The sequence below is a fragment of the Anomaloglossus baeobatrachus genome, chromosome 3, assembly GCF_048569485.1.
Source record: "Anomaloglossus baeobatrachus isolate aAnoBae1 chromosome 3, aAnoBae1.hap1, whole genome shotgun sequence".
In the NCBI taxonomy this organism is placed as follows: domain Eukaryota; kingdom Metazoa; phylum Chordata; class Amphibia; order Anura; family Aromobatidae; genus Anomaloglossus; species Anomaloglossus baeobatrachus.
The window spans coordinates 191177958-191205426 of NC_134355.1; the positions used below are offsets into that span (position 1 = coordinate 191177958).

Sequence of the window (27469 nt, forward strand, 5' to 3'; positions counted from 1 at the left end):
TTTTTTTTTTTAAAGAAAAACAACAAATCTCAAATGTGCATGAAACTGCAGATTTCAGTAAATATGACTCGAACTCGCTCCTCGGCAGATTGAGTCACTCTATGTTACTTAGGGTGCATTTCAAGTGAATAATGGTATACTGCACAATTGGGCTGTATTATTTCAGATCACTATGTAAAAAAGTAGACTATTCCAATTCAAAATTACAATTCATGTAATGGTTCTCATACACAAATGCAAATTAAACTGGCAAAAATTAATTGCAGAATTGTTGTGGAATTTGGGACAAAAATCTGAAAATATGTGGCATAGATTGACATGATCTGGATCTAAAATCCACACTGCACATTAATTTCCAAGCTGATTTTTCAACAGGAGATTTGGATGAGATTTGGTACACTCACATCCGCTTTGCAAGTACTGTAATACACTGTGGATTTTCTGCACATAAAACCTGCAGTGTATATGTCTTGTGTAAAGATACACTAAACCTACACTGCAGCTATTCTTCCTCATATGGAAAAAGTTGAAAATACCATTAGTACTAGTTTGCTCTCTTGGTTTGTAACATTAAACTGCCCACCTTTGCTGTCCTGGATAACGATTTGGTGAATACATGCTAGGATCACTGTTTGAAGCGCCCATGCTGTTTTGACCTGGTGGACCCATACTGCTCTCAGCGCCAATGCCATATTCAGACCTACAAAAATGGGAACATTTTAGAAAAATAAAAAATACAGGCAATAGAGGAAATTCGTACACAGGCATATCAATCTACTTCAAACTTTCTAGATGCTACTTTCCAGTTTCTGTTGAATCTAAGGGGTGCTTCACACACAGCGAGATCGCTACTGAGATCGCAGGTGAGTCACGGTTTTTGTGACCTCATTAGCGATCTCGCTGTGTGTGACACTGAGCAGCGATCTGGCCCCTGCTGTGAGATCGCTGCTCGTTACACACAGCCCTGGTTCGTTTTTTTATTGTTGCTCTCCCGCTGATAAGCACACATCGCTGTGTGTGACAGCGAGAGAGCAACAATCCTGAATGTCCAGGGAGCAGGAGCCGGCGTCTGACAGCCTGCGGTAAGCTGTAACCAAGGTAAACATCGGGTAACCAAGGTGGTTACCCGATATTTACCTTCGTTACCAGCCTCCGCAGCTCTCACGCTGCCAGTCCCGGCTCCTGCTCCCTGCACACACAGCTAAGCGGTGTGCGCTGGTAACTAATGTAAACATCGGGTAACCATACCCGATGTTTACCTTAGTTACCAGTGTCCTCAGCTTCCAGACGCCGGCTCCGTGCAAGCGCAGCATCGCTTGCACGTCGCTGCTGGCTGGGGGCTGGTCACTGGTCGCTGGTGAGATCTGCCTGTTTGACAGCTCACCAGCGACCATGTAGCGATGCAGCAGCGATCCTGACCAGGTCAGATCGCTGGTCGGATCGCTGCTGCATCGCTAAAGTGTGAAGGCACCCTTAAGGTTTCCTTTGCCAACCCTCTTTTTAAGTTTCACGGTTTGAAATCTTTAACATTTGAAAGGAAAATATATGAGGGTTAAGCAAGATAATGCCTATTTAATCTTTTAAGCGCTAGTGACCTTCAGCGTTGACTTTCATTGGAGCTATTTTAATTCAATGAAGTGTTTTTGCAAATCAATGGCTATTGAACCTGCAAGGTACGTTTGTCCATATAGATAAAACTGGTGGGACACAGTCTCCAGACTTCTAATGTGCAAAATAACTAAAGTGTCAGATGTACACAATAGTCCAAAAAAATTGCTGATATTATACTAAATAAGTATAGTGGACTAAAAAAAGTCTGGGCACCCCTGTTCAAAATTACTGTTATTATGAACAACAATTAAAGATGAAATGATCTCTTAGGGATCAAGTTAAAGATGATACATCTTCTATATATATCAACAAAACAGTACAATGGGCCGATGCAAAAGTTTGGGCACTCTACATGGCTAGTACCTAGTAGCACCCATTTGGCAAGTATCACAGCTTCTAAATGCTTTTTGTAGCCAGAAAAGAGTCTTGCAATTCTTGTTTGAGGGATTTTCATCCATTCTTATTCGGAAAAGTCTTCCAGCTCTGTGAGCTTCCTGGGTCGTCTTCAATGCACTGCTCTTTTAAGGTCTAGCCACAGATTTTCAATGATGTAAATCAGTGGACCGTGAGGGCAATTGTAAAACTTTCAGCTTGTGCCTTTTGAGGTAGTCTATTGTGGATTTTGAAATGTGTTAAGGATTATCCATTTGTAGAAGCAATCCTCTTTTCAGCTTCAGGGTTTTTTTTTAAAGATGGTTTTGTTTTTCCATCAAAAATTTGGTGAAATTTCATTGAGTACATTCTTCCCTCTACCCATGAAATGTTCCCTGTGCCATTGGCTGCAGCACAACCCCAAAACATGATTGATCCACCCCCATGGTTAATGGTTGGTGACATTTTTGTTTTCTGAACTTCTGTACCATTTCTTCCCCACACATACCTATGATCATTGTGGCCATATAATTCTGCTTTAACCTCATTGGTCCACATGACTTGTTTCCAAAATGCATCAGGCTTGTTCAGATGTTCTTTTGCATGCTTCTGATGCTGAATTTTATGGTGAGGATGCAGGAGAGGTTTTCTTCTGATGACTCTCCCATGAAGGCCATGTTTGTTCTACTGTTCAAAGACACGTGCACAATGTACCACAAATCCACAGTCTGCTAAATCTTTCTGACGGTCTTTCGCAGTCAAGCAGGGGTTCTGATTTGCCTCTCTAGCAATCCTACGAGCAGCTTCCACAGAAATCTTGCTTGGTCTTCCTGACCTTATTTTGGCTTCCACTGTTCCTGTTAACTGCCATGTCTTAATTACATTTTTAACTGAGGAATGGCCAACTTGAAAACGCTTTGTTATCTTCTTATAGCTTTCTACTGTTTTGTGGGCCTCCACCATTTTCAGAGTGCTAGGAAGCTACTTAGAAGAACCCATGGCTACTGTGTTTTGGCACAAGGTGGCTGGGATTTATAACAGCTAATTAAGGTCTGAAACTTTGGTCAAAGTTATCTGAGCCATAAATCTCCAATGGTGCGTAAAGGTTTGCATGAGCCTATTTTCCTTTTACAATTTTAAAAAATTTAATAGTTGAAAATATTTTTTTTTTCCTAAAATACAAAATAAAATGTGGCTTCTTTGATTATGCCTTTTAGATATTATTTCATCTTCAACGTGCTTAACTGCTCACAATGACAGTATATGAGAAGAGGCTGAGCTGTCAGCCATTGACCACTCCTTAATGAAAAAAAGGAAACCAGAAATTGGAAAGAAGCTGGGGTGTAGCAAAATTATTTCTTAACAGAATGCCTGGGGCCTTTCACCAAGTGTTATTCCAAATGTCCAGCTCAGATTTTTACACTATGAATAGATGAAGGTGAATGCTAATATGAAAATACCCTTTAAATCAATTTGTGCAGTTACACTCATACTAGATCCCAAGGAGGTTGTTAATATATTTAACTGCCTCAATTAAACTGATGTTATAAAAAGAATATAAAATATTGCTATATACCAGATACTATTAAATACTACCCTTAAGCACTAAATAACCTTTTAATGCACCTTTGCTATTTACCAATTTCATTCTTTAACGGTAATTAAAAGCTATGCATATTGTAATTAACCTTTTAACTGTCTGCCAATTGATTGCTTCCTTTTACTGTTTCATAAAAATCAGTGCAAATAAACCAGAACTGGCCAGCACCAGAACTTTTGGGAAAGTACAGGAATTTGTATCCAAGATAAAACAGCATTAAACAATAACGTAAAAAAAAAAAAACACACAAAAAACTGCTAGCTATAAACTACACAGAAATCCTATTTTGTTGCTATGAATGACATCAGATTTAATATATTGTTAGTCACACAGTGCCGACAAACTTCAGAGCAATGCAAAGATTATCAGGACTCTTACACATCTCCATTTATCAATTTTATCTCAGACACACATGCTACAGCTAATTTAGGAGTCGAGCTTTACTAAATCAGTAGGTGTTAAACTGTTAGGTATCATTCTAAAGGTCCAGTCACACATAACGAGATCGTTAAATGAGATCGTTACTACGTCACAGTTTCCGGATCGCTGTGAAATCGTTGGTGAGATGTCACAGTCATTTTCCCAACAACTTTAGTAACGATGCAGCGACCTGTATAACGAGGTCGTTGGGACCCTGTCACACAGCAGCTATATAACGATTCCGACCTCGAATAGGGCATAGTGTTTCACGCTGTAAGCCACGTAGGCGTGCATATGCGTCGCCTTTTCCACACCCCTCCGCTCCAATTGGTGGCCAATACTGCGTTCTGATTAGGCGGCTGGTCTAGAAGGCAACTTTGTATAGCTTCATCCCTTGTCCCTTTTTGAGCCTTACTTTGAGGATAGAACCTGCAACTTCAGCTTCGATCCGAAAAGCAAGCAAGCAATCGGGAACAAAGTACGAATAAATCTGGGTGTAGTTGCAGGTTCTATGCTCAAAGCAAGGCTCAAGAAGGAACAAAGCATGAAGCGATACCCAATCAGAATGCAGTACTGTTCTCAGCGCCAACCAATCGGTGCAGAGGGGGCGCGGAAAAGGTGACGCAACTACACACCTACGTGTCACACTTTAAGCTCTCATCTAGGTAGTTAACGAGATCGTTGGTAGGTGTCAAACACACAGATCCATCTTGCCCAGCAGGACTCCAACGAGCCAAAAATGGCCCAGGACATTCAGCAATGATCTCACAGCAGGGGGCGGATCGTTGGTACATGTCAAACATAACGAGATCGCTGGTGAAGTCGTTGTTTCGTCACAGAAACTGTGATGTAGCAACGATGTCGTTAGCAATCTCGTTATGTGTGACATGACCTTTATGGCCATTTTTGTGTACAAATGCTATCGATGTTCTTCACGGATAGTACTCGTACCTATAATAGTGAATGGGTGATTTACACATCCGTGATTTTATGAGGACCGACAGGGCAACCCAATTTCACAGAAATGTGCCAGATCAAAATAGCAAGTTTTTGGGCCCATGAAAGAAAAAAAAAAAAGATAACCGGAAAAAAAAAAAAAAACAAGACAGCTTGGATGCCTTCCGAGTGCAGACCGATTTTCATGGACTGTTAGATAGAAGATGGTGAAAAAAGTCTGACATGTGAAGGTAAAGTTCCCACAATGAGCATTTGGTGAGTGTTTACAAATTTCAGCACCTATTAGGTAAATTAGATTATTTGTGTATTTAAGTGTGTTTTTTACATGGTGTTTTAATTGCATTTTTGATACTGAAGTTTTTGACTTTTGTTGGCAGGTCAAATTTTACTTAAAGCTGTTTTGATTTTGATACTTCCTGGTATTTGGCTTTGACAAAACTTTATTCACACGGGCAGGTGTGTCTTGATAAGGACAGTTTACATAGTGTTAATTTTTTGTAAAAAAAAAAAAAAAAAAGTACATTGAGCAACGGATTTCAATAAATTCCATTAATTTTACTGGATATGTAAAACACTTTTAAGCTGCAAAAATAAAAGCATCAAAAAACTCATCGCGAGAGCTTACACTAAAAAGGTTGTCCCCTACTTTTATAATAATGGCATATCCTTAGGATTGGTAATCCATGTATGATCGGCCGGGGTCCGATATGCTGTTCTTTGTGCCGGTGGCAGCTGGAAATGCTCAGTTTTGTAGCTGCCCCATCTTCTTATAGCGGCCGCGTACTGCACATCCACTTCTTATTGATTTGAATGGGAGGCGGATGTGCAGTACCCGACCTCGGCTTCTGTGAGTTGACAGTGCAGCTCCGAAACTGAGCATTTCTGGCTGCCTGCACCGACAACAGCTGATTGGTGTGAGTGCTAGTGTCAGACCCCGGCCGATCATACATTGATGGCCTATCCTGAGGATAGGCCATCAATGTAAAAGTAGGGGACAAACTCTAAGGAGAAACTGGAACAACCTTTCATGCAGATAGCTTTTGTCAGGACCTAAGGCCTGCAGAGCAAAAATCTTCAGAGGTGAACAACCACCTAATATTTATTTGCATTACTGCTGCTTTTAAAATTAATTCTCAATGTCAACCTGAAATTCCAGCATCTCCCTTTTCTTAGAAATTAAAGAGAAAAACTACTATGCAATGCTCTAAACATAGCTGACCAAAAACATGTTCCCATCCCATATTTCTTAACTGCTGATATTGATAATGTAAAATTATGGGAAGCATCATGCTTTGTTACAGTTTTTCCAATTCCCCGTACTTAATGATGGTTTTAAAATGTCAAGTTGCACAAGATGACTTCTAAGTGAGGAGTTAACGGCAAAGTTTAAAACGCTCATTTCATCTTCCACAAAGTGCTTTCTTCTTATTGAATTTGTCTTGCCATTTTAAAATTATTTTCTAAAGTCTTGAACGCCAATGTCACCAGTGTGACAACCCGACCCACGGAGAAAGCAATTTCAGAACACTACGAAAAACACCCTGATAAAAACCAACTGCATAAGGCAACATTACCCCAAATTGTGTTTCTTGGCTTTTTTTTCCAAAATGACATCACTTTAGCACAATTTGCAGCTAAATACAAGTGTTCTGTCTCAGCGGTGCATTTGGCTATCCAGGCAGGGGGGGGGGGGGGTCACTGTGGGTATTGTAGTCTGACATTGGATGGGATTGGAATCGTGTTTGGTAACAGCACCATCTGCTGGTGATGGATGTATTTGCTCTAGTTTAGTTGCTATGCATTATGGGAATGTTTGCTATGCATTGTGGGACAGCTCCTGTTGCACTGTGGTCCTGTTCTGGTCACAGCATGGACAGCAGCCATTTTCTTCTTTACTTCTGCTGGAGAAGCCACTTTATAACTTCTTTGTTACTTGTGAGCACAATCTGTCACAATGTTGTGTTTCATAGTATATTTGCTGCATTATCTCATATTATACTGTGTATTGCGGACTATCTGTATACTATGTACTGTATAGTTTTATATTCTGACTCCTGCTGTTAATTGCATCTTATGGTTTCACCTTGCCTGTCACAATCAATAAAGGAGAACGTTACAGCTTTTCAGTCTTTTCTTAAAGGGAACCTGTCACCACTTTTTTGGCGTATAAGCTGCGGCCACCACCACCGGGCTCTTATATACAGCATGTTAGAATGCTGTATATAAGAGCCCAGGCCGCTGTGAGAACATAAAAAACACTTTCTAATACTTACCTAACGGTCGTGCGGTGGCCCATATGGGCGTCTCCATTCCCCGGTGCCGCCTCTTTCGGCCATCTTCGTTCTTCTCTAGCCGTGGTGCATGACGCATCCGACGTCATCCACACTCGCCGGCATTCAGGTCCTGAGCAAACGCACTTTCATCTGCCCTGAGCAGGGCAGATCAAAGCATTGTAGTGCGCCTGCGCATGATCGTCGAGTGTGTATGACGTAGACGTGTCATGCACACAGGCTTCAGAAGGAGGACGAAGATGGCCGAAAGAGGCGGCGCCGGCACCGGAGACGCCCATATGGCCCACCGCACGACCGTTCGGTAAGTATTATAAAGTGTTTTTTATGTTCTCACAGCGGCCAGGGCTCTTATATACAGCATGTTAGAATGCTGTATATAAGAGCCTGGTGGTGGTGGCCGCAGCTTATACGCCAAAAAAGTGGTGACAGGTTCCCTTTAAGAAGATTGGGTTTATCTACAAGCAGATTACACACCATGGCAACGTCTAGGACAGGATCCTAAAAAGTGCTGTGAAATATTTTTCTGCCATCAGTATTGATAACAAATCTACCAAAAAGAGAATATGGGTTTAACAGTTTACATAAAAAAGGAATAAAAAAAAAATCAAAATTAAATTAACTTTGTAGACAGACTTGTTTTTGTTTTATTACACAGTATAGGCTATACTAGGGAACTTACCTTCTATCATAGCTTCCAGGTCCATAAGGAAATTGCTGCCGCTGACTCATTCCCATATTGGACATCACTCCAGATGGAGCCTGGTTGTACATATCCGGCATGCCACTGTTAGGCATTTGGCCAGGGGGCATGAAAGGCTCATTGCTTCCAGGCACTAAAATAATAAAATAAGAAAAAGTGCAAATTAAACAATTTTCCGTTTACCTTGAAACCGAAATATCAATTGTCCATAAAGCCTTTTAATGACCAGGCCATAACCATGTCAGCTGGAATTATACTAGCCTCTGGCAAAGAGTTGAAACGTTACAAAAGATTGGCTGTAAAAGAAAAACTCTAAAAGGTACATAGGCTGCAAGGAGAAAAATGTGTGCAGATTCCCGCAATCTGCACACACTCCGGGATCTTTAATAAATGTTAAAAATGGCCTATTTTACAGATTTATTTCAATGTTATTTATATTAGCAAAAATTACAACATTTTGAAGAAAGGAATAATGGCTTGGCATATGAATAGAATAAAACAAACATGAATCATACATATGAGAAAATACGCTACCACTTGGAGGCTGGAATCACACATGGCGTTTATGATGCTGCTTTCTGAGCCAAAGCCAACAATAGATTCTAAAGGAATTGGTAACAGAAAATGACGACATACCTCTGCTTTCTACAAAATCCACTCTTGGCGTTGGCTCAAAAAATAAATAAAAACATTTTTGTCAAATCCCTGGTGTATATCCATATATTTTCTTTTATGGCACCAATCAGGTTCATTAATTAAAGGATTTGTATAGTGACACTCTCAGGAGAAGAGGTTAAATTAATAGTAGAAAATCTCTGTAAGCATCTATCACCTTACTCTTTCCTAATAATCATTTTCCTAATATACTCCTATTATCTGCCCTGCTCCGGTAAGCCTGTCAGTGTGGCTGCATTATTACTCTGCTGCGATGCAGTAAAGCTACTTACGACCTAGGGACTGGAATTGGATGAATTGAGCAGCGCCTTTCATTGTTGGGGCGGGGTTGACACTCAGTGAGTGGCAGCAGTTTGGGAGCGCATGCTCAGATCAGACTTCATGCTCTTCCTCTGCCTGGATCTGATGTTGCTTTATAGTGCAGTCTCTTCAGCTGACAAGTGCTGCATGTTAATAGAAAGCATATCACCGGGTTGTCAGTTGAAGAGACCACACTTTGATGGCTCAGCAGTCAGTGTGCACCACTTATGACTGAGCTCAGATCAGGCTTCAGTATTTCTGCCTCGGTCCTGCTGAAGATTTGATGTGCCGTCCTTTCATGACAAGCCCTGTGATATGCTTTCTTATAATAAGTACATTGCTGTACTTGTCAGCTGACAGGACAGCACATCAAATCTTCAGCAGGATGGGGGCAGAGAGGAGAGTGAGGTCTGATCTGAGCATGCGTGCTCAGACTTCTGTCACTCAGAGAGGTAGTCCCCTTCCCCTCCAATCAGGGCCGGATTATAGGCGGGGCAGGCGGGGCTTCAGCCCCGGGGCCCCCACCAAAAGAGCTTCCAAGGGGCCCCCACCACCAGGGCCATACTTGCCACCCGTCAGCAATTTTTTTTTTCTTTTCTTCACACCCGCTCCCCCTCCGTTAAGACAGTCTAAATCAGCTGTGTTTTCGGGGGGGGGGGGGGGCACCTACATTTATTTGTATCTGCGTCTCTAAGACGCAAAAACAAGCTGCGGGCACAGGACGCTGATTGACCTCGGAAGTACCATCGTTTGTACTTCCGGGGTCAGAGGTGTGCCTGCTCCCTGCTCTGCTGCGGCGTCCAATGCTGCGGACGTCACAGCAGGACGCCGCGGACGTCACAGCAGGACGCCGCCGCGGAGAAGACCCACGCGCGCGGCCGGCTGGCCGGCCGCAGAGGAGAGGACCCACGCGGGCGGCCGGCTGCCTGGCTGGCCGCGGAGGAGAGGACCCACGCGGGCGGCCGGCTGCCTGGCCGGCCGCGGAGGAGAGGACCCACGCGGGCGGCCGGCTGCCTGGCCGGCCGCGGAGGAGAGGACCCACGCGGGCGGCCGGCCGCGGAGGAGAGGACCCACGCGCGCGGCCGGCCGCGGAGGAGAGGACCCACGCGCGCGGCCGGCCGCGGAGAAGACCCACGCCGCGGCCAGGAGAGGAGACTAACCGGAGCAGGAGAATGGCCGCGGCACCGGAACAGCAGCAGGACGATGGCGGCCTATACCGGAGCAGCAGGAGGATGGCATCAGAGCAGGTAGGGACAGAGCTGAAGAAAGATGTGTGGTGTGATGCAGAGCTGTGTGGTGTGATGCAGAGCTGTGTGTGTGAAGCAGAGCTGTGAGTGTGTGTGTGTGAAAGAGAGCTGTGTGTGTGTGAAGCAGAGCTGTGTGTGAAGCAGAGCTGAAGAAATATGTGTGGTGTGAAGCAGAGCTGTGTGTGTGTGTGTGTGTGTCTGTGTGTGAAGCAGAGCTGTGTGTGTGAGTGTGTGTGTGAAAGAGAGCTGTGTGTGTGAAGCAGAGCTGTGTGTGAAGCAGAGCTGAAGAAATGTGTGGTGTGAAGCAGAGCTGTGTGTGTGTCTGTGTGTGAAGCAGAGCTGTGTGTGTGAGTGTGAAAGAGAGCTGTGTGTGTGTGTGAAGCAGAGCTGAAGAAATGTGTGGTGTGAAGCAGAGCTGTGTGTGTGTCTGTGTGTGAAGCAGAGCTGTGTGTGTGTGTGTGAAAGAGAGCTGTGTGTGTGAAGCAGAGCTGTGTGTGAAGCAGAGCTGAAGAAATATGTGTGGTGTGAAGCAGAGCTGTGTGTGTGTCTGTGTGTGAAGCAGAGCTGTGTGTGAGTGTGTGTGAAAGAGAGCTGTGTGTGTGTGAAGCAGAGCTGAAGAAATGTGTGGTGTGAAGCAGAGCTGTGTGTGTGTGTGTGTGAAGCAGAGCTGTGTGTGTGTCTGTGTGTGAAGCAGAGCTGTGTGTGTGTGAGAGAAGCAGAGCTGAAGAAAGATGTGTGGTGTGAAGCAGAGCTGTGTGTGTGTGAGAGAAGCAGAGCTGAAGAAAGATGTGTGGTGTGAAGCAGAGCTGTGTGTGTGTGAGAGAAGCAGAGCTGAAGAAAGATGTGTGGTGTGAAGCAGAGCTGTGTGTGTGTGTGTGTGAAGCAGAGCTGAAGAAAGATGTGTGGTGTGAAGCAGAGCTGTGTGTGTGTGTGTGTGAAGCAGAGCTGAAGAAAGATGTGTGGTGTGAAGCAGAGCTGTGTGTGAAGCAGAGCTGTGTGTGTGAGTGTGTGTGAAAGAGAGCTGTGTGTGTGTGAAGCAGAGCTGTGTGTGAAGCAGAGCTGAAGAAATATGTGTGGTGTGAAGCAGAGCTGTGTGTGTGTGTGTGTGTGTGTCTGTGTGTGAAGCAGAGCTGTGTGTGTGAGTGTGTGTGTGAAAGAGAGCTGTGTGTGTGTGAAGCAGAGCTGAAGAAATGTGTGGTGTGAAGCAGAGCTGTGTGTGTGTCTGTGTGTGAAGCAGAGCTGTGTGTGTGTGAGAGAAGCAGAGCTGAAGAAAGATGTGTGGTGTGAAGCAGAGCTGTGTGTGTGTGAGAGAAGCAGAGCTGAAGAAAGATGTGTGGTGTGAAGCAGAGCTGTGTGTGTGTGAGAGAAGCAGAGCTGAAGAAAGATGTGTGGTGTGAAGCAGAGCTGAAGAAAGATGTGTGGTGTGAAGCAGAGCTGTGTGTGTGTGTGTGAAGCAGAGCTGAAGAAAGATGTGTGGTGTGAAGCAGAGCTGTGTGTGTGTGTGTGTGTGAAGCAGAGCTGAAGAAAGATGTGTGGTGTGAAGCAGAGCTGTGTGTGAAGCAGAGCTGTGTGTGTGAGTGTGTGTGTGAAAGAGAGCTGTGTGTGTGTGAAGCAGAGCTGTGTGTGAAGCAGAGCTGAAGAAATATGTGTGGTGTGAAGCAGAGCTGTGTGTGTGTGTGTGTGTCTGTGTGTGAAGCAGAGCTGTGTGTGTGAGTGTGTGTGTGAAAGAGAGCTGTGTGTGTGTGAAGCAGAGCTGAAGAAATGTGTGGTGTGAAGCAGAGCTGTGTGTGTGTCTGTGTGTGAAGCAGAGCTGTGTGTGTGAGTGTGAAAGAGAGCTGTGTGTGTGTGTGAAGCAGAGCTGAAGAAATGTGTGGTGTGAAGCAGAGCTGTGTGTGTGTCTGTGTGTGAAGCAGAGCTGTGTGTGTGTGTGAAAGAGAGCTGTGTGTGTGAAGCAGAGCTGTGTGTGAAGCAGAGCTGAAGAAATATGTGTGGTGTGAAGCAGAGCTGTGTGTGTGTCTGTGTGTGAAGCAGAGCTGTGTGTGAGTGTGTGTGAAAGAGCTGTGTGTGTGTGAAGCAGAGCTGAAGAAATGTGTGGTGTGAAGCAGAGCTGTGTGTGTGTCTGTGTGTGAAGCAGAGCTGTGTGTGTGTGAGAGAAGCAGAGCTGAAGAAAGATGTGTGGTGTGAAGCAGAGCTGTGTGTGTGTGAGAGAAGCAGAGCTGAAGAAAGATGTGTGGTGTGAAGCAGAGCTGTGTGTGTGTGTGTGTGTGTGTGTGTGTGTGTGAAGCAGAGCTGAAGAAAGATGTGTGGTGTGAAGCAGAGCTATGTGTGAAGCAGAGCTGAAGAAAGATTTGTGGTGTGAAGCAGAGCTGTGTGTGTGTGTGAAGCAGAGCTGTGTGTGTGTGTGAAGCAGAGCTGAAGAAAGATGTGTGGTGTGAAGCAGAGCTGTGTGTGTGTGAGAGAAGCAGAGCTGAAGAAAGATGTGTGGTGTGAAGCAGAGCTGTGTGTGTGTGTGTGTGTGTGTGTGAAGCAGAGCTGAAGAAAGATGTGTGGTGTGAAGCAGAGCTATGTGTGAAGCAGAGCTGAAGAAAGATTTGTGGTGTGAAGCAGAGCTGTGTGTGTGTGTGAAGCAGAGCTGAAGAAAGATGTGTGGTGTGAAGCAGAGCTGTGTGTGTGAAGCAGAGCTGTGTGTGTGTATATATGAATCAGAGCAGTCTATGCGGCACCCCAGAACTATATGGGTCCCCCAGAGCGCTAAGCCACCCATCCCAGTAATGTGTACGCCACCAGAGCGGTTTGCCACTCCAGTAACGTCTATGCCCCCCCCAGTAATGTCTATGCCCCCTGCCCCTCCTGTAATGTATTTATTGTAGGCCCCAGCCCCTCCTGTGATGTATATACATCAGTGCTGTGTCAGTGTGCATGGTGTGCAGTCATGTCTGTTATTGATGGCCATCATGCAACACAGCCATATGTCCTGGAGGAGCTGGAAACAAGCGGGAGAGGTGAGTGAGGCTGCTTGTGACTTCTCCATATTAACACCTGTAATGCGTCTGTGTCTGCATGTATGTCAGTGTATATGACTGTGCATATATTTGTCTGTTTAAATGTATTTTTGTGAATTTGTCTTCAAATATGTATATGTACGTATGCCTGTATGTGTATGTGCGTGTCTGTGTGTGGATGGGGCCCACTGAGACTCAACCGGGGACCACAAAAACCTGGAGCCGTCCCTGGCTGCCTTAACATTGGGATCAATTAAAAATATGTGAGTAAAGGCCGCTTTACACGCTGCGATATCGGTCCCGATATCGCTAGCGTGCGTACCCGCCCCCATCTGTTGCGCGACACGGGCAAATCGCTGCCCGTGCCGCACAACATCGCCCAGAGCCGTCACACATACTTACCTGTCCGGCGACGTCGCTGTGACCGGCGAACCGCCTCCTTTCTAAGGGGGCGGTCCATGCGGCGTCACAGCGACGCCACTGAAGCGTCACTTAACCGCCGCCCAATAGCAGCGGAGGGGTGGAGATGAGCGGGATGTAACATCCCGCCCACCTCCTTCCTTCTGCATAGCGGCCGGGAGGCAGGTAAGGGGAGCTTCCTCGTTCCTGCGGTGTCACACGGAGCGATGTGTGCTGCCACAGGAACGAGGAACAACTTCGTTACTACTGCAGCAACGATATTAGAGAATGGACCCCCATGTCGCCGATTAGCGATTTTGCACGTTATTGCAACGATGCAAAATCGCTTATCGGTGTCACACGAAACGGCATCGCTAATGCGGCCGAATGTGCGTCACGAATTCCGTGACCCCAACGACTCCGCATTAGCGATGTCGCAGCGTGTAAAGCCCCCTTTACTCTACTTTCTTTGTATAAGTGACGGCTGTGAGTGATCCTGGACTGTATCTGTATTGTAGTCCTGTAAATCTGAATATGGCAGATCAGGGTAAAGGTCCAGTCACACTAAGCAACTTACCAGCGATCCCAACAACGATGGGGATCGCTGGTAAGTTGCTAGGAGGTTGCTGGTGAGATGTCACACTGCGACGCTCCAGCGATCCCACCAGCAACCTGACCTGGCAGGGATCGCTGGAGCGTCGCTACACAAGTTGCTGGTGAGCTCACCAGCAACCAGTGACAAGCCCCCAGCGCCGCGTGGAAGATGCTGCGCTTGGTAACTAAGGTAAATATCGGGTAACCAACCCGATATTTACCTTGGTTACCAGCGCACGCAGCTACACGTGCAGAGAGCAGGAAGCAGCGCACACTGAGCGCTGGCTCCCTGCTCTCCTAGTTACAGCACACATCGGGTTAATTACCCGATGTGTGCTGCAGCTAAATGTGCACAGAGCAGGGAGCAGCGCACAATGCTTAGCGCTGGCTCCTTGCTCTCCTAGTTACAGCACACATCGGGTTAATTAACCCGATGTGTGCTGCAGCTACATGTGCACAGAGCAGGGAGCAGCGCACAATGCTTAGCGCTGGCTCCTTGCTCTCCTAGTTACAGCACACATCTGGTTAATTAACCCGATGTGTGCTGCAGCTACATGTGCACAGAGCAGGAGCCGGCACTGATAGTGAGAGCAGCGGAGGCTGGTATCAAAGGTAAATATCGGGTAACCAAGGACAGGGCTTCTTGGTTACCCGATGTTTACATTGGTTACCAGCCTCTGCAGAAGCCGGCTCCTGCTGCCTGCACATTTAGTTGTTGCTGTCTTGCTGTCACACACAGCGATCTGTGCCTCACAGCGGGACAGCAACAACTAAAAAATGGCCCAGGACATTCAGCAACAACCAACGACCTCACAGCAGGGGCCAGGTTGTTGCTGGATGTCACACACAGCGACATCGCTAGCAACGTCACAAAAGTTGTTCGTTAGCAGCGATGTTGCTTAGTGTGACGGGGCCTTAAGATACATGTTTATTGGATTTATATCTAAATGCTACAGTTCGTGCTCTACTGTTATGGCTAAAAATGTTAACGTTTATGGGGCCCCCACCAGATTTTCTGCCCAGGGGCCCCCACCAACCTTAATCCGGCCCTGCCTCCAATGATGTGCGCCGTTCTGTTTGTCGGATTCCAGTCTCCAGATCGGAAGTAGCAATAACTGCATCACAATAATGCAGCCACACTGACAGGCTTACCGGAGCAGGGCAGGTAAAAGAAGTATATTAGGAAAATGATTATTAGGAAAGAGTAAGGTGATAGGAGAAGGGGTTAAATTAGAAGTGGAAAACCTTTAAACATAGACTAGGCATAGAAAGACACAGGGGTAAGCTGAGGAAACTATCCAACCCCTGGAAGATGTTGTGCCCTTGTTCTACCAAGCATTACATGGTTGCCTATAGCAACCTCCACAGCATGCAGCACCTTTATACTCCAGATCGGGAGCTAGAGCTGCTGTACAAGCCCTTTAGGCTCTGAAAAGACAAAGGTTACCTGTGCATTCCAACTTAAATATTGTAAGTAAACATTGTTACACATTAAAGATCCTTTAACTCCCAATGTCTTCCATTCTGAGATTGGTACCCAGTCTTCATTTACAAAATGACCACTGCAAAGGCATGGGGAACATTGTGGTAAGTCTGAACCACATCAACCCTACATTTCTATGATTGTGGCACAGACCTGTGCCAACGACAGTGCTGTGCCAATCCTGAGAGAAAGGCAGAGGGAGGCATGGTTGAGATGGATGACAATGCTCAATATGCCCCTGTGGCAGCCATTTTGGAGATAAAGGCACAACACCAAACTCAAGAGATGGAGGCTGCGACAGCAGAAGTGAAAATATTTGGTATGGTGACTTTACATTGTATGGTCACAGTTAATAGAAGGATGAAGGTCGCTTAATAAAATATATGATTGCACTTAAACATATCAACTTTGTAAAAGCTGTAGAAAATTATGAAAATGGGTATTTTTACTTTGTGCAAATTAGAAATATAGCCTAAAACTGCTAATTATTCTATATCACAAAAAGAAAAATCTTAAACTAACACAAAATAAAAAGGGATATGTGTAAGAATTTATATAAGGAGCACGGTTTCCTTTCTGCATCACCAAAGGTGAAAACAGGTGATGTGAGCTTGATATCATGTACATAGTTTGAAAAAAGACCTAGGTCCATCCAGTGCAACCTTCCTCCACCAATTATACATTTTGTCATTAAGTCATTTATAACCAACAATGTTGTGTGCACTGAGGAAATCATCCAGCCCTTTTTTGAAAGCTGTTATAGTATCTGCCATTACTACCTCTTGTGGTAGGGCATTCCACAGTCTGACTGCTCTAACTGTAAAGAAACCTTTCCTATTTAGCTACCAGAATCACTTTTCTTCAACTCGCAGTGTATGCCGTTACTTAGTATTGTCTTTGGAAGAAATAAGTCATGTGCCAGTCCTTTATATTGACCACACATGTATTTATACATATAAATGAGATCTCCTCTGAGACGTCTTTTTTCTAAGGTAAACAAATCCAACTTTTTAAACCTCTTATCATATGGGAGGCCTTCCATCCTTTTCAATAATCTAGTTGCCCACCTTTGAACTATCTTCTTAATATCCTTTTTAAAATGTGGAGCCCAAAACTGGATCCCATATTCTAGATGTGGCCTTACAAGTGATTTATAGAGGGGTAACAATACAGTGGGATCACTGGATCTAATCTCTCTTTTTATACACCCTAAAATCTTGTTTGCTTTAGCAGCTGCTGCCTGACATTGCGTACTGCTGCCTCTTGGTAATGAGAATACCCAAGTCTTTCTCCTGTTCTGTAGTCCAGAGTTTAGTTCCATGAAGGATGGGTTAAACAGACAGAAATAAAACTCTGTAAACAACTGAAAATATGGAACTATACATAGAGATCTGTAATAAATGGAAAGTGATGACAAAAAATCTCTAAGTTTGTTTTGAAACCGCACTAAGAGCTTAAATTTCAATTATGCAAAAAAAAATAGTAACAAAATGGTACGAGTATCATGTTATGCACAACTGACAGGTAGCTCGTCACTGCCTGCCGATTATTTCTTAGGCCCATAGTTAATAAGTAAAATGTCCCGGACAACCCCTTTCATCACGGACACCACATTGATGAGAGTGAGTGTTGTCTGATTTTCTCGGACCCATAGACTTGTATGGATAATTTTGATACAAGAAGCTGATCAAAGACTAAAGATGTCTCCATAATTTTAATGCAGATACGCGGCCCATAATAAACATGGGCATGTGGACAACCCCACAGATTATAATGGGTACGATATATCCGTGAAAATCACTGATAGAACACATACGTTAAAATTGGATATCTAAATGAGGCCATAAATGGGTTTCTGCTATACCCTCCCCCCTGTTCCGCTGTATAAAACATGATGAAAAGATGTTGTTGAGCAATTCAAGTACAAAATTTTGATTGTTGCACCTCAAGAAAATTAGGAAATCTGTGTTCTCAATCAGCACTTGCTGATTACACACTCATACTTCCTATCAAATGTTATAACATTGATTAGAGCCGCGTTTGAAGCTGAAGGAGGCTGAAAAATTTCTTTCATATCATTAAAATGAATATATTATGTAATGTGAGCTGTGCAGAAAGAAAATCCCCTCTCACCTCCCCAAAAACAGACACACAAAGTGTAACAACAAGAGCAAAGAAGTCAGATCGTTTCAGAAAAACAATGAGAATAGAGTAAAAACATAGTGCAAGCAACATAGAGCAAATGTACAATCAGAAGACACGCGCACCTAGCCTAAACCCGCCATCTGAGGCAGTGACAACGGACACAGGTATGCGCGTCACTACCGATCACGCAGGGCAATGAATAGCATGTTCGAATACCCACAGGGGCGTACTAATATGCTATAGAGGGCGGACTGGTTGGGGGATATAACGCCCTTGTGACTAGTCCCTGCCCTCATTAGCATATCATAAAGGATCTTTAGAAATACTTTTTCTAAATATCTCTTTATGTAAACTACTAGATGCAGGGACGATTAGGCAGGGATTAGAAATATGCACTGAGAACTGCTCGTGGTCCTGGGTGCATATTGCACCTGACAGGTTCCCTTTAACGTTTGCATGCGGCCTTAAGGATGATATCTATGTGAGTAGAATTATTGGGCAACTAAATTAAACCGGTAAATTTTCACATCTCAATTATTTATTTTCAGTTGTTAAAGTGAGAACAACCCAAAAACTCAAAAATGTACAAAAATACATTTCTGACATTTAAAAAATATATATCAGTGACCAATATAGTCCCCTTCTGTTCAATAACAGTCATAACCCTTCCATCCATGGGGTCTGTCAGTTTCTTAATCTGCTGATAAACGCATCACCCACAGCCACCCAGAAACTGTTCAGAGAGGTGTACTGTGTTCCTTCCCCGTAAATCTCCCATTTAACCCCTTCATAACATGGTGATATTTTTGCTTTTCCCTCTTATTTCAAGAGCAATAACTTATTTTTTCACCCACTTAGCTGTGAGGGCTTATTTTTTTGCAGTACGAGTTGTACTTTTGACATTTCATTCTACTGGAAAATGTGAAAAAAAGTGAACAAAAGTGATTTGGAATTGCAAAAAAAAATGCAATTCCACAGTTGCTTTTTGGGTTATTTACCATGGTCAATAGAAGGTTAAACTGACCTGACAATAAAATTTTCCAGGTCAGTCTAAGTATGCAAATACCAAAGATTCAGAGAGTTTTTTTTTTTTTATTTAGGCGCTAAAAATTTAGGGGGGAATTCTGTATTTTTTTGCTTTTGTTGCCATTTTCGAGTCCCTTAACGTTTTTGTTTTTTGGCATATGGGGCAGCATGAGGTATTATTTTTTTGCACCCCGAGCTGACATTTTTACTGATACTATTTTGGTGTAGATATGTAGGTATGATGTTTTAATCGCTTCTTATTGTATTTTATTCCAATATTGCGGCAGCCAATACAAATGTAATATCTTTTTGATTTTTGTTCTTGTTACGCAGTTAACCAATACCAAATGTGTTTTTTGCATTTTCTTGTTTGTTTTATTTTTAATAGGACAAAAGGGGAGTCATTTGAACTGTTACTTTCATTTTTTTACTGTATTTAATAGTCCCTATTGAGGGGTCTTGAATCTGTGATTACCCGATTACTTGTGCCATACACAGCAGTGCTAAAAAAAAACCTGGCAGTAGGTTTAGGAGTTGACCTTTAGCTTAAGGTCCAACTAGCTCATGTTTAGTAATACCAGCCTATAACAGTACCTACCTTCACCTTGCTATTGTCAGAGTCAAAGTGGAGCCTGTGCCCATTACTGATCCATCCACGGACCTAACCTTCTGGACCGTCAAGAGTCACAGTCATCTCATCATTCCATAAAACCTTTGAAAAATCTGTTCAGATATTTCTTGGTCCAGTCTTGATGAGTCAACGTCAGTCTTGTTCACTGGTGGTCGGGTTTTAGCTTTCCTAACCTTAGCAAGGTCAATGGCACTGAACAAGTTGTAATTCTGGGCACTACATTAGAATTTTAGTTCTGGAATAGAACAGTACTGGAGGATAATGGCCTCCTCGTTGTTTCATGCAGTGCTTTTTGGCCTCCAAACTTGGTGCGTATTATGTCATCCAAATAGTTCAATTTTGGCCTCATCTGACCCGACTATATTCTCTTAATACTTTACAATATTCTCTAAATGTCGTTGAGAAAACAAATGCGCTTGAACATGCTTTTTGTTCAGCACTGGAGTCTTGTGTAGTGAGTGTACATACAGGCCATGGAGGTTGAGTACATTACTTATTGTTTTCTTTGAAACGATTGACCCTGCCGATTCCAGGTCTTTCTGTAGTTCTCCACAGGTGATTCTTGGCTCTTGGACAACTCTTCTGATAATTATTTTCACTTCTCTGTCTGAAATCTTGCGAGGAGCACCTGGTCATGGGTGGTTTGCAGTGAAATTATGTTTTTTTCATTTTCGGATTATGGCTCCAACAGCACTCACTGGAAACATCAAAAGTTTAGAAATTCCTCTGTACCCAATGCCATCAGTATGCTTTGCAACAATAAGGTTGCGATGATCTTGAGACAGCTCACTGGTTTTAACCATCATGAGATGTTTCTTATGTACAGCTTGGTAATGGCACCTGTTTATAGGTCATCAGTTGAACCAGATAATCCTATTTTTCACTCAGTGTCAAGATTTCTTTCTAATTGCTGATACATTTCAGCAGGCTTTCTGACTTTCCATGGCTTTTTACACATCTCTTTTTCATGTGTTCAATATTTTTTTCCCTGTATCATTTCTCATTATTACACATCACTAAAATGTTTTGACATCAATGGTTTGAGTTCTTTGCCTGTGGGAAATTCATGTCAATAGTATCTTTAGAAAAATAGTTACTTAGAAAATGGGTGATGTGTTCAATTATGTCCCCTGCAGTCTCTTGTTACTTAGACAAATCTGCTTCTTTATCTTCCTGATTGGATCATTTAGTCTCAAAATTCTCAATTCATGGATAAAATCTGCCTACGGTGAATACAGGTTTTCCCATTACAGAAATAAGAGGGGACAGTTGGTACTCAAAGTTCCATGGAGAACGTTAGCTGTTTTTGGAGAACTTACAGCAGAATGTCCGTGTCTGTCTTTAGCACCTCCCTGCTTCCCATAAAAAAGTAAAATGCACTAACTGTCACCTCCGATCTCAATAATGGGAAAATCTGTCTTCACTGAATAAATCATTTACAGATTTGATCCTTGAATTAAAAGCCATGAGGTGAGAAAAAGCAAATTTCTCTGATAATATATTTTACAAAGTTACTAATTTTTATGTGTAGCGTGGATTTATAAAATAAAAATTAAAACAACGGTTTCTCTAAGTTCATAATGTGAATTCTGTATCTGAAATCTTTCAATAAAGTCAGATATTTGGATGCAGATTGCACACAACCTTGTGCCCATAAAAATTAAAGCATCTCACATGCAACATGTCTGGAATTTAACAATATAAAATAGATGCACAACAGCAAACAAGTTACATAACCAGTGCTGGTGTGTTGCTAAAATAACTGTAAAAATGCTGCAAACAGAATACCCAGCTAACAAAACACGGTCAACCTATGGATTAAAGTTTTCCTGCAAGCAACAACAGATGTAATATCCGTTCTGACTCTCTACTGTATATATTGCCAATATATAATATACCTCTTGATTGCAAGCAGAACACTAGTAACCTGAATGTAATATGTATAGAAAAAAATTGCATATCATCACAAAATTAGAAAAAAAAAATATATATATCTTGCACCTTTTAGACATCATACCTTTTCTCATACCACTGAAGGGATCTTTGTTAGGCTCATATGGCATCCGGCCCATCATGTCTGGTACATTCATCCCTTGTTGGTAAGGGGTGTTAGGAGTAATAGAATTGCGCTTTGGAAAACCTGAATCATCAGAAAATGGATCTTGCACACTCACTGCACTGTTCCTATTGAACACAAAAGTTGCACAAAATTTCAGATGAGCTGTTTAACTGCAACTTTCAGGGATACAGCATAGATCCGTATTAAAGTGATGCAACGTAAATGCACATACCTGCCACCGGGCATTGGCTGGATCTGACCATGTGGGGTTGACGCAGGCGTTGGCGGTTTTAAATCGCCAGGCATCTCAGCCATGGAATTACTACCCGTGGACTGAGGAGTATGTGGCCCTTGCAGAGATCCAGAGTTGGCTAAATAACAAAAAAAAAAAAACAAAAAAACAGAAAATGGCTTCTTACAAAAATCTGTAGCCAGAAAAATCAGTTTCAACTCAATGCTTTCACTGAAGAAAAATAAATCAAACCAAACAATAACTTAGAAATCGATAAGAAGAAACATGGATTACACCCAGTAATCTCTGTCCTGGCTAGCCTATGCATCTGGCATGAAACAACATGGCAATATATTATCCACTAAGCAAATTAACCACTTCAGTACCCAGGTATTATTCCCTATAGAGGGCGGCAACAAATTAGTAGCATGGATACACAATCAATGTGGCATGTCATATGATTGTAGAAAAAACATTACGATAGCTGTAACCTTTTCTCTGTGATTTCATAGAATCATAGAACTGTTTTTTCCTAGACGAAGTTATGAGGTGTAAATGGAAATTGATCAAATGTAGTTTTCAATAGCATGAAGTGCAAAAAAAATCCTATAATAGTAATTTTATAAATCTCATTTAAATTCAGGCGATTCGTGCAAGACTAAAACCAAAGGGTAGATGATCATTTCTTTGCTATTTTATTACTATTTCTCAGTCTTTTACACAGTGTCGAGATCAGATAAGACCATTGTTACGTTACAAGAAAGAATGTATTTACAGAAATCAGACCCCATCAGGACTCAACAGCTCTCACCCATAGAGGGCAGTCAATGATCATGTGATTTGTTATATGATTAATAGGATCATATAGAAACCAGCATTCTTACTTATAGAATGTTGAATAAAATATGATACAATTGTATTGTTGCTCATTTTTTGGTCCATTATGTAATGAGACCATCCTTCCATTTCTTTTAAGAACTTCTTAATAATCAATGTGATGCTTACAGTGATTCAAATATTACTAGAATCCAAGGATGGTTATCGTTTATGAGGGAGGAACATTAGGGGAACTTTGGCTGCTAGTTTCACATAGCCAGGTATTTGCATAACTAATATTCATCATAAAAGCAAGAAAGTTAATTATTTAAGACGAAACAGTCAATAGGACCGCACCAAAAAAACAAAAAAAAAACAACAAAAAACAAGGAGTATACATGTTCCTTTAGATCTTTAAATTGTAAATTGTTCAACACCTTTAAAAAACTTTTACCTGTTGATGCATTTTCGAGTAATTAGCATTTACATCATATGCAAATGAGACATTAAGTGCTCTGGGTGTGACAGAGCACATCTTGAGCTTCTACAATCACAGGCGGTTTCCCTGCCCGGCACCAGCCTCTGTTGCTTGATTAATAGCTTACTATGTGTGATATCAGGAGCCAAACAAATCAGACCATAATCTACCAATCATGGTAAAAAGGTTGGTGCAGGGTGGGCAAACGACTCAGCAGGCGGAGGCTCAGAAAGTGCTGTGTCAGGCACTGAACACCTAACTTGCATATAAATTAAAATGCCAAACACTTGAGAATGCAGCAACAGATAGAAGATATAAAGGTATAGAAGATATACCTTTCAAAAGACCTGCATGCTCAGATATGTGGTTTGGAAAATGGGTGGTGATCTTACTGACAGAGTCCCTTTAAGATAAGTAGCTAGAGATTTGCAAATCGGGTATAGCTCAAAAGCAAATGAGAACTACAAACTGGCTTCTGAATTCGTATGCCTTATTCGTACTTATTTCACAGCGACTATTTTATCAGTATTGGCTTCAAAACACAGAACACATTTGAATTGTTCAAAGTTTTTGTCTTTCTAGGCTTCACTTCTAAGTTTAGCTTACAAACACTGACCTAAAAATTGACATGTGAATAAGGCATTACTCTAAAGGCCCCGTCACACGCGGTGACGTATCTAACGATATATCGCCGGGGTCACGGATTCCGTGACGCACATCCTGCATCGTTAGCGACGTCGTTGCGTGTGACAGCAAGGAACGAGCGTTAACAATGGAAAATACTCACCTTATTGTCCATCGTTGACACGTCGTTCCTTTTTAAAAAATCGTTGATTGTTGAGCATGCAGGTTGTTCGTCGTTCCCGAGGCAGCACACATCGCTACGTGTGACACCTCTGGAACGACGAACTGCAGCTTACCTGCGGCCGCCGGCAATGCTGAAGGAAGGAGGTGGGCGGGATGTTACGTCTGCTCATCTCCGCCCCTCCGCTTCTATTGGGCGGCCGCTTAGTGACGCCACACGAACTGCCCCCTTAGAAAGGAGGCGGGTCACCGGCAACAGCGACGTCGCTAGGCAGGTAAGTATGTGTGACGGCTCCAAACGATTTTGTGCGCCACGGGCAGCAATTTGCCCGTGACGCACAAACGACGGGGGCGGGTGCTTTCGCTAGCGATATCGCTGCGTGGAACAGCCCGTTAGTCTGTGCAAAATATATAGACTGTGGTGTTCTGCAGCTAAGCTTAGTGCGTACTTCTGCTATATAGTCTGTACTCCGCACTTTATCAATTCTCTAGATTTTGTTCTGAAAAATGTAACAACTGTCCAATTCATCTGAATGGAAAATAAGTGCTTGCCCACAAAACAAACCCATTGACATGACTGTACCATATGACTGCAGTAATACTAGAGATGGGAATCCACCTATAAGGCTCATGCACACGGCCTTATTATGGCTCTGCTTTGTATGAAGCTATGATAGTGTTTAAATCCAACCTCATATCTCAGTCTATCCCAAGTCCGTTGCCACCATGCCCACACAATCCAAGATTCTGGAGATGCATTTGCATTACCTTACATCTTCGATGTCTACCAAACTGAATACAATTATTATGGTTGCTTATACAGTATAGTGCTTATTTTAAACAATGCTTTACAAAAAAAAAAATAATTCACGGTTGCCATTGTAGCTCACAATTTAAATTCCCAATCTGTATGTCTTTGGAGTGTGGAAGAAAACCGGAGTACCAGGAGGACATTCATGCAAACACAGTGAGCACAAAAACTTCTTGCAGATGTTGCCCTTGGGGAATTTAAATCAAGAACCGCAGACTGCACTGGGGCGTGAACAGTAAAATACACCACTGCACACACAGCTCTGCTACATACATACACAGACGCTCACAGCTCTGCTGCACACGTATATGTGTCGCCCCCGTGTCAGCAGTCGGGCTGCTTGAATCCGGAGTGGCTCGAGGGGTGTCCGGACTCGGGGGTCATGCGGCCACTCAAATGAAGGGGGGTATTTACAGGGGATTGTGTTCAGAGTTCGTGACGGCATCCGTGGTGTGTGGTAATGTGGAGTACCACCGCTGCAGTTGGGAGTACCCAGGAGCGATGGAGTGGGGAAGCCAGATGTTAGGACCCTTCACGGGTAGGGGGGATGCCCCGGGACTCGATGATGGTGTTTGGAGAGTGCCTTGAGGAGTGAAGGGGTCACTTGCGTACTCACTCAGTCCATAAAGCTGACACCGACAACTGGATAAACCACAGTTCTGGACACCACTGCCGCTGAGGGGAGCTAGTTCGGGTCCCGTCCCCAATAGTGCTGCCTGGTGATCTGTTACCTTCCTCCTGGCACTAAGTTCACTTTTCTGTTGGTCCCGGTAATATAGAACTAGTCGGGTCCTGCTCCCCAGTGTGGCTAACTATGGGAGCTTGCTCTCAGGGTTCACACTTGGGATTTTCTGGACCGTTTTTGTGGAAAGTCCTATCCCCCTCGTTGTGCTAGTTCCCAGATTTTGGAGTGGGTGGAGAACGGATCTTGAAGGCTCCGTTCTCATCGGGTAAATTGTCAGGTTGCCTGAAGCTACTCATTGACCTAGGGTCCACGTACCCAGTCGTGCCCTTGTCCCAGCCCAGTGATGTTACAAGGCTGCCGGCTGTCCTCCTCGACAGTTCCGTAACCCTTGTCATGATCCCCTGTGACCAGGGGTCCAGCTCCTACTAGGCCCAGACCACCATCTGCTACCTAATTGCTTCAAAGGAGCCCGCCTCCTGACCTCCTCTCTCCTTCACTTCCAACACTTCACTGCCTTACTCCTGACCTCCCCTTACCAACACCCCAAGTGGTGCACTGGTGTGTCTGGTGCAGAGTATACCTAGGACTTTATTAGCTGTTGTAGGCAACACCATATAGTTGCGGACCCTAAACCAAGGAGGAGATGGATATTGCACGAGAGGGCATATTGTACAATACCCTGTGACGACCTGATAGTCCAGGGGCGTCACATATACACACATTCACTGCAGAGATGCATATATAGACATACAATTTATTCATGAGCAGTTAAGAACCAGGTGTAAAGTTGTCTCCCCCTCCCCACTCTTTCATACTCCTTGCTGCATATGACTGATCACATGAAATCATGGCTGGTCCCACAGGTAATTAAGACCTTCGGCTTCCTCTGCACTGCACTGTGCGGTGTCAGACAAGGAGAGAGACTTATGCAGACCTTTGAAAGGGACTATCAGCACAGGCAATCTATGCACCCGTGGAGTGGCCAAACATTTAAATATACCTTCCCACATTATTGTTTCCATCAATTTTTGCCTCTATAAAGCGAGAGATGACAATTAAAGAAGAGGGTAGGTGGAGATAGACAATGTCAGTGGGAAGCTGCACTTAAATGTTTGCTCATTGTAAGGCTATGTGCCCGCGGGACAATGTACCTGCAGATTTTGCCATGGAAAACCTGCGGATTTATCTGGATTTTCTAGAAAAATCCGCAGGTTTTACCAAGTACAAACACTCTCCATGATATCCTATGGGACATGGGGAGTGTCTGTGTCCATGCTGCGGTATGTGCGGCTGCGGAACATGTTCCGGATGTACCGCAGCCGCACGTAACTGCATGTCAATTATTCCTGTGGAAATGTCCGCAGGGTTACTGCAGATATTTCCTTGCAATCCTGCAGCTATGGATTCTGGGGAGCTGCTGCGGGAAACCTTCGGACGTACCTACGGATATATCCGTGGGTACATAGTCCCGTGGGCACATAGCCTAAGGGTGTACCGAGCGCTTGTACTTGGTTTGAACCATCATTCTGTTCTGACAGGCTAAAAGGCAAAGGGTTACCTCCAAAAACACTATCTGCAGAAATAGAAGTGATCTGCAGGTAAGTAGCATTTTAATCATATTTTGCTGTGTTACTGGAAGTATGACTAGAGGGAGAAATAGAAGCTATATCCTCCCTGCAGCTACTTGCTTTCAGTCATTGGGGCGGTGCTGGGGCTATAACAGTCACAGCTCATAACACAGTGAGCTCGCTGTAATCACTTCTTGGCATATTAATTGACAGCCAGTTGTACAGGGTGTTTGTCAAGAGCTGTCAATCAAGGTGCAGGAAAAAACTTCATTTTTTCCCTTTAGCCGCTCTTTCAAACATGCAAAACATGTTTAAATGGAACCTGTCATGCAAAAAAAAGCACTATAAACCTGCAGATATGGGGTTAATCTGCAGGTTAATGGAGTTTTAAAACTGCCTGGTCACTGTACTGAGACCTCGGCCTCCAGTATGAAATTATCGCTATTCCTCCCGACAATCTTGGGCTGCCTGTCATACAGGCGTGATAATAACGAATAACGTTTGGAACACCATTCTAAGTCTGAACTGGGTGCAAAAAACCTAAAAAAACATCACTATGGGGA

General features: G+C 43.5%; 1 protein-coding gene across 8 annotated transcripts in view; it reads right to left on the bottom strand.

Annotated features, from left to right (window-relative positions):
- Window positions 1-27469, bottom strand: part of ARID1B (AT-rich interaction domain 1B) — a 572492-nt gene that overhangs the window by 40579 nt on the left and 504444 nt on the right. For 7 of the 8 annotated variants that reach the window (XM_075339668.1, XM_075339666.1, XM_075339669.1 and 4 more), the window contains 4 exons: window positions 21745-21883; window positions 21471-21637; window positions 7931-8084; window positions 584-700 (listed from right to left, as the gene is read on the bottom strand). In XM_075339668.1, the coding sequence (XP_075195783.1) occupies window positions 584-700; window positions 7931-8084; window positions 21471-21637; window positions 21745-21883 (577 nt within the window). The remainder of the gene's footprint in view (window positions 1-583; window positions 701-7930; window positions 8085-21470; window positions 21638-21744; window positions 21884-27469) is intronic. The other variant, XM_075339671.1, reaches the window with a different exon arrangement.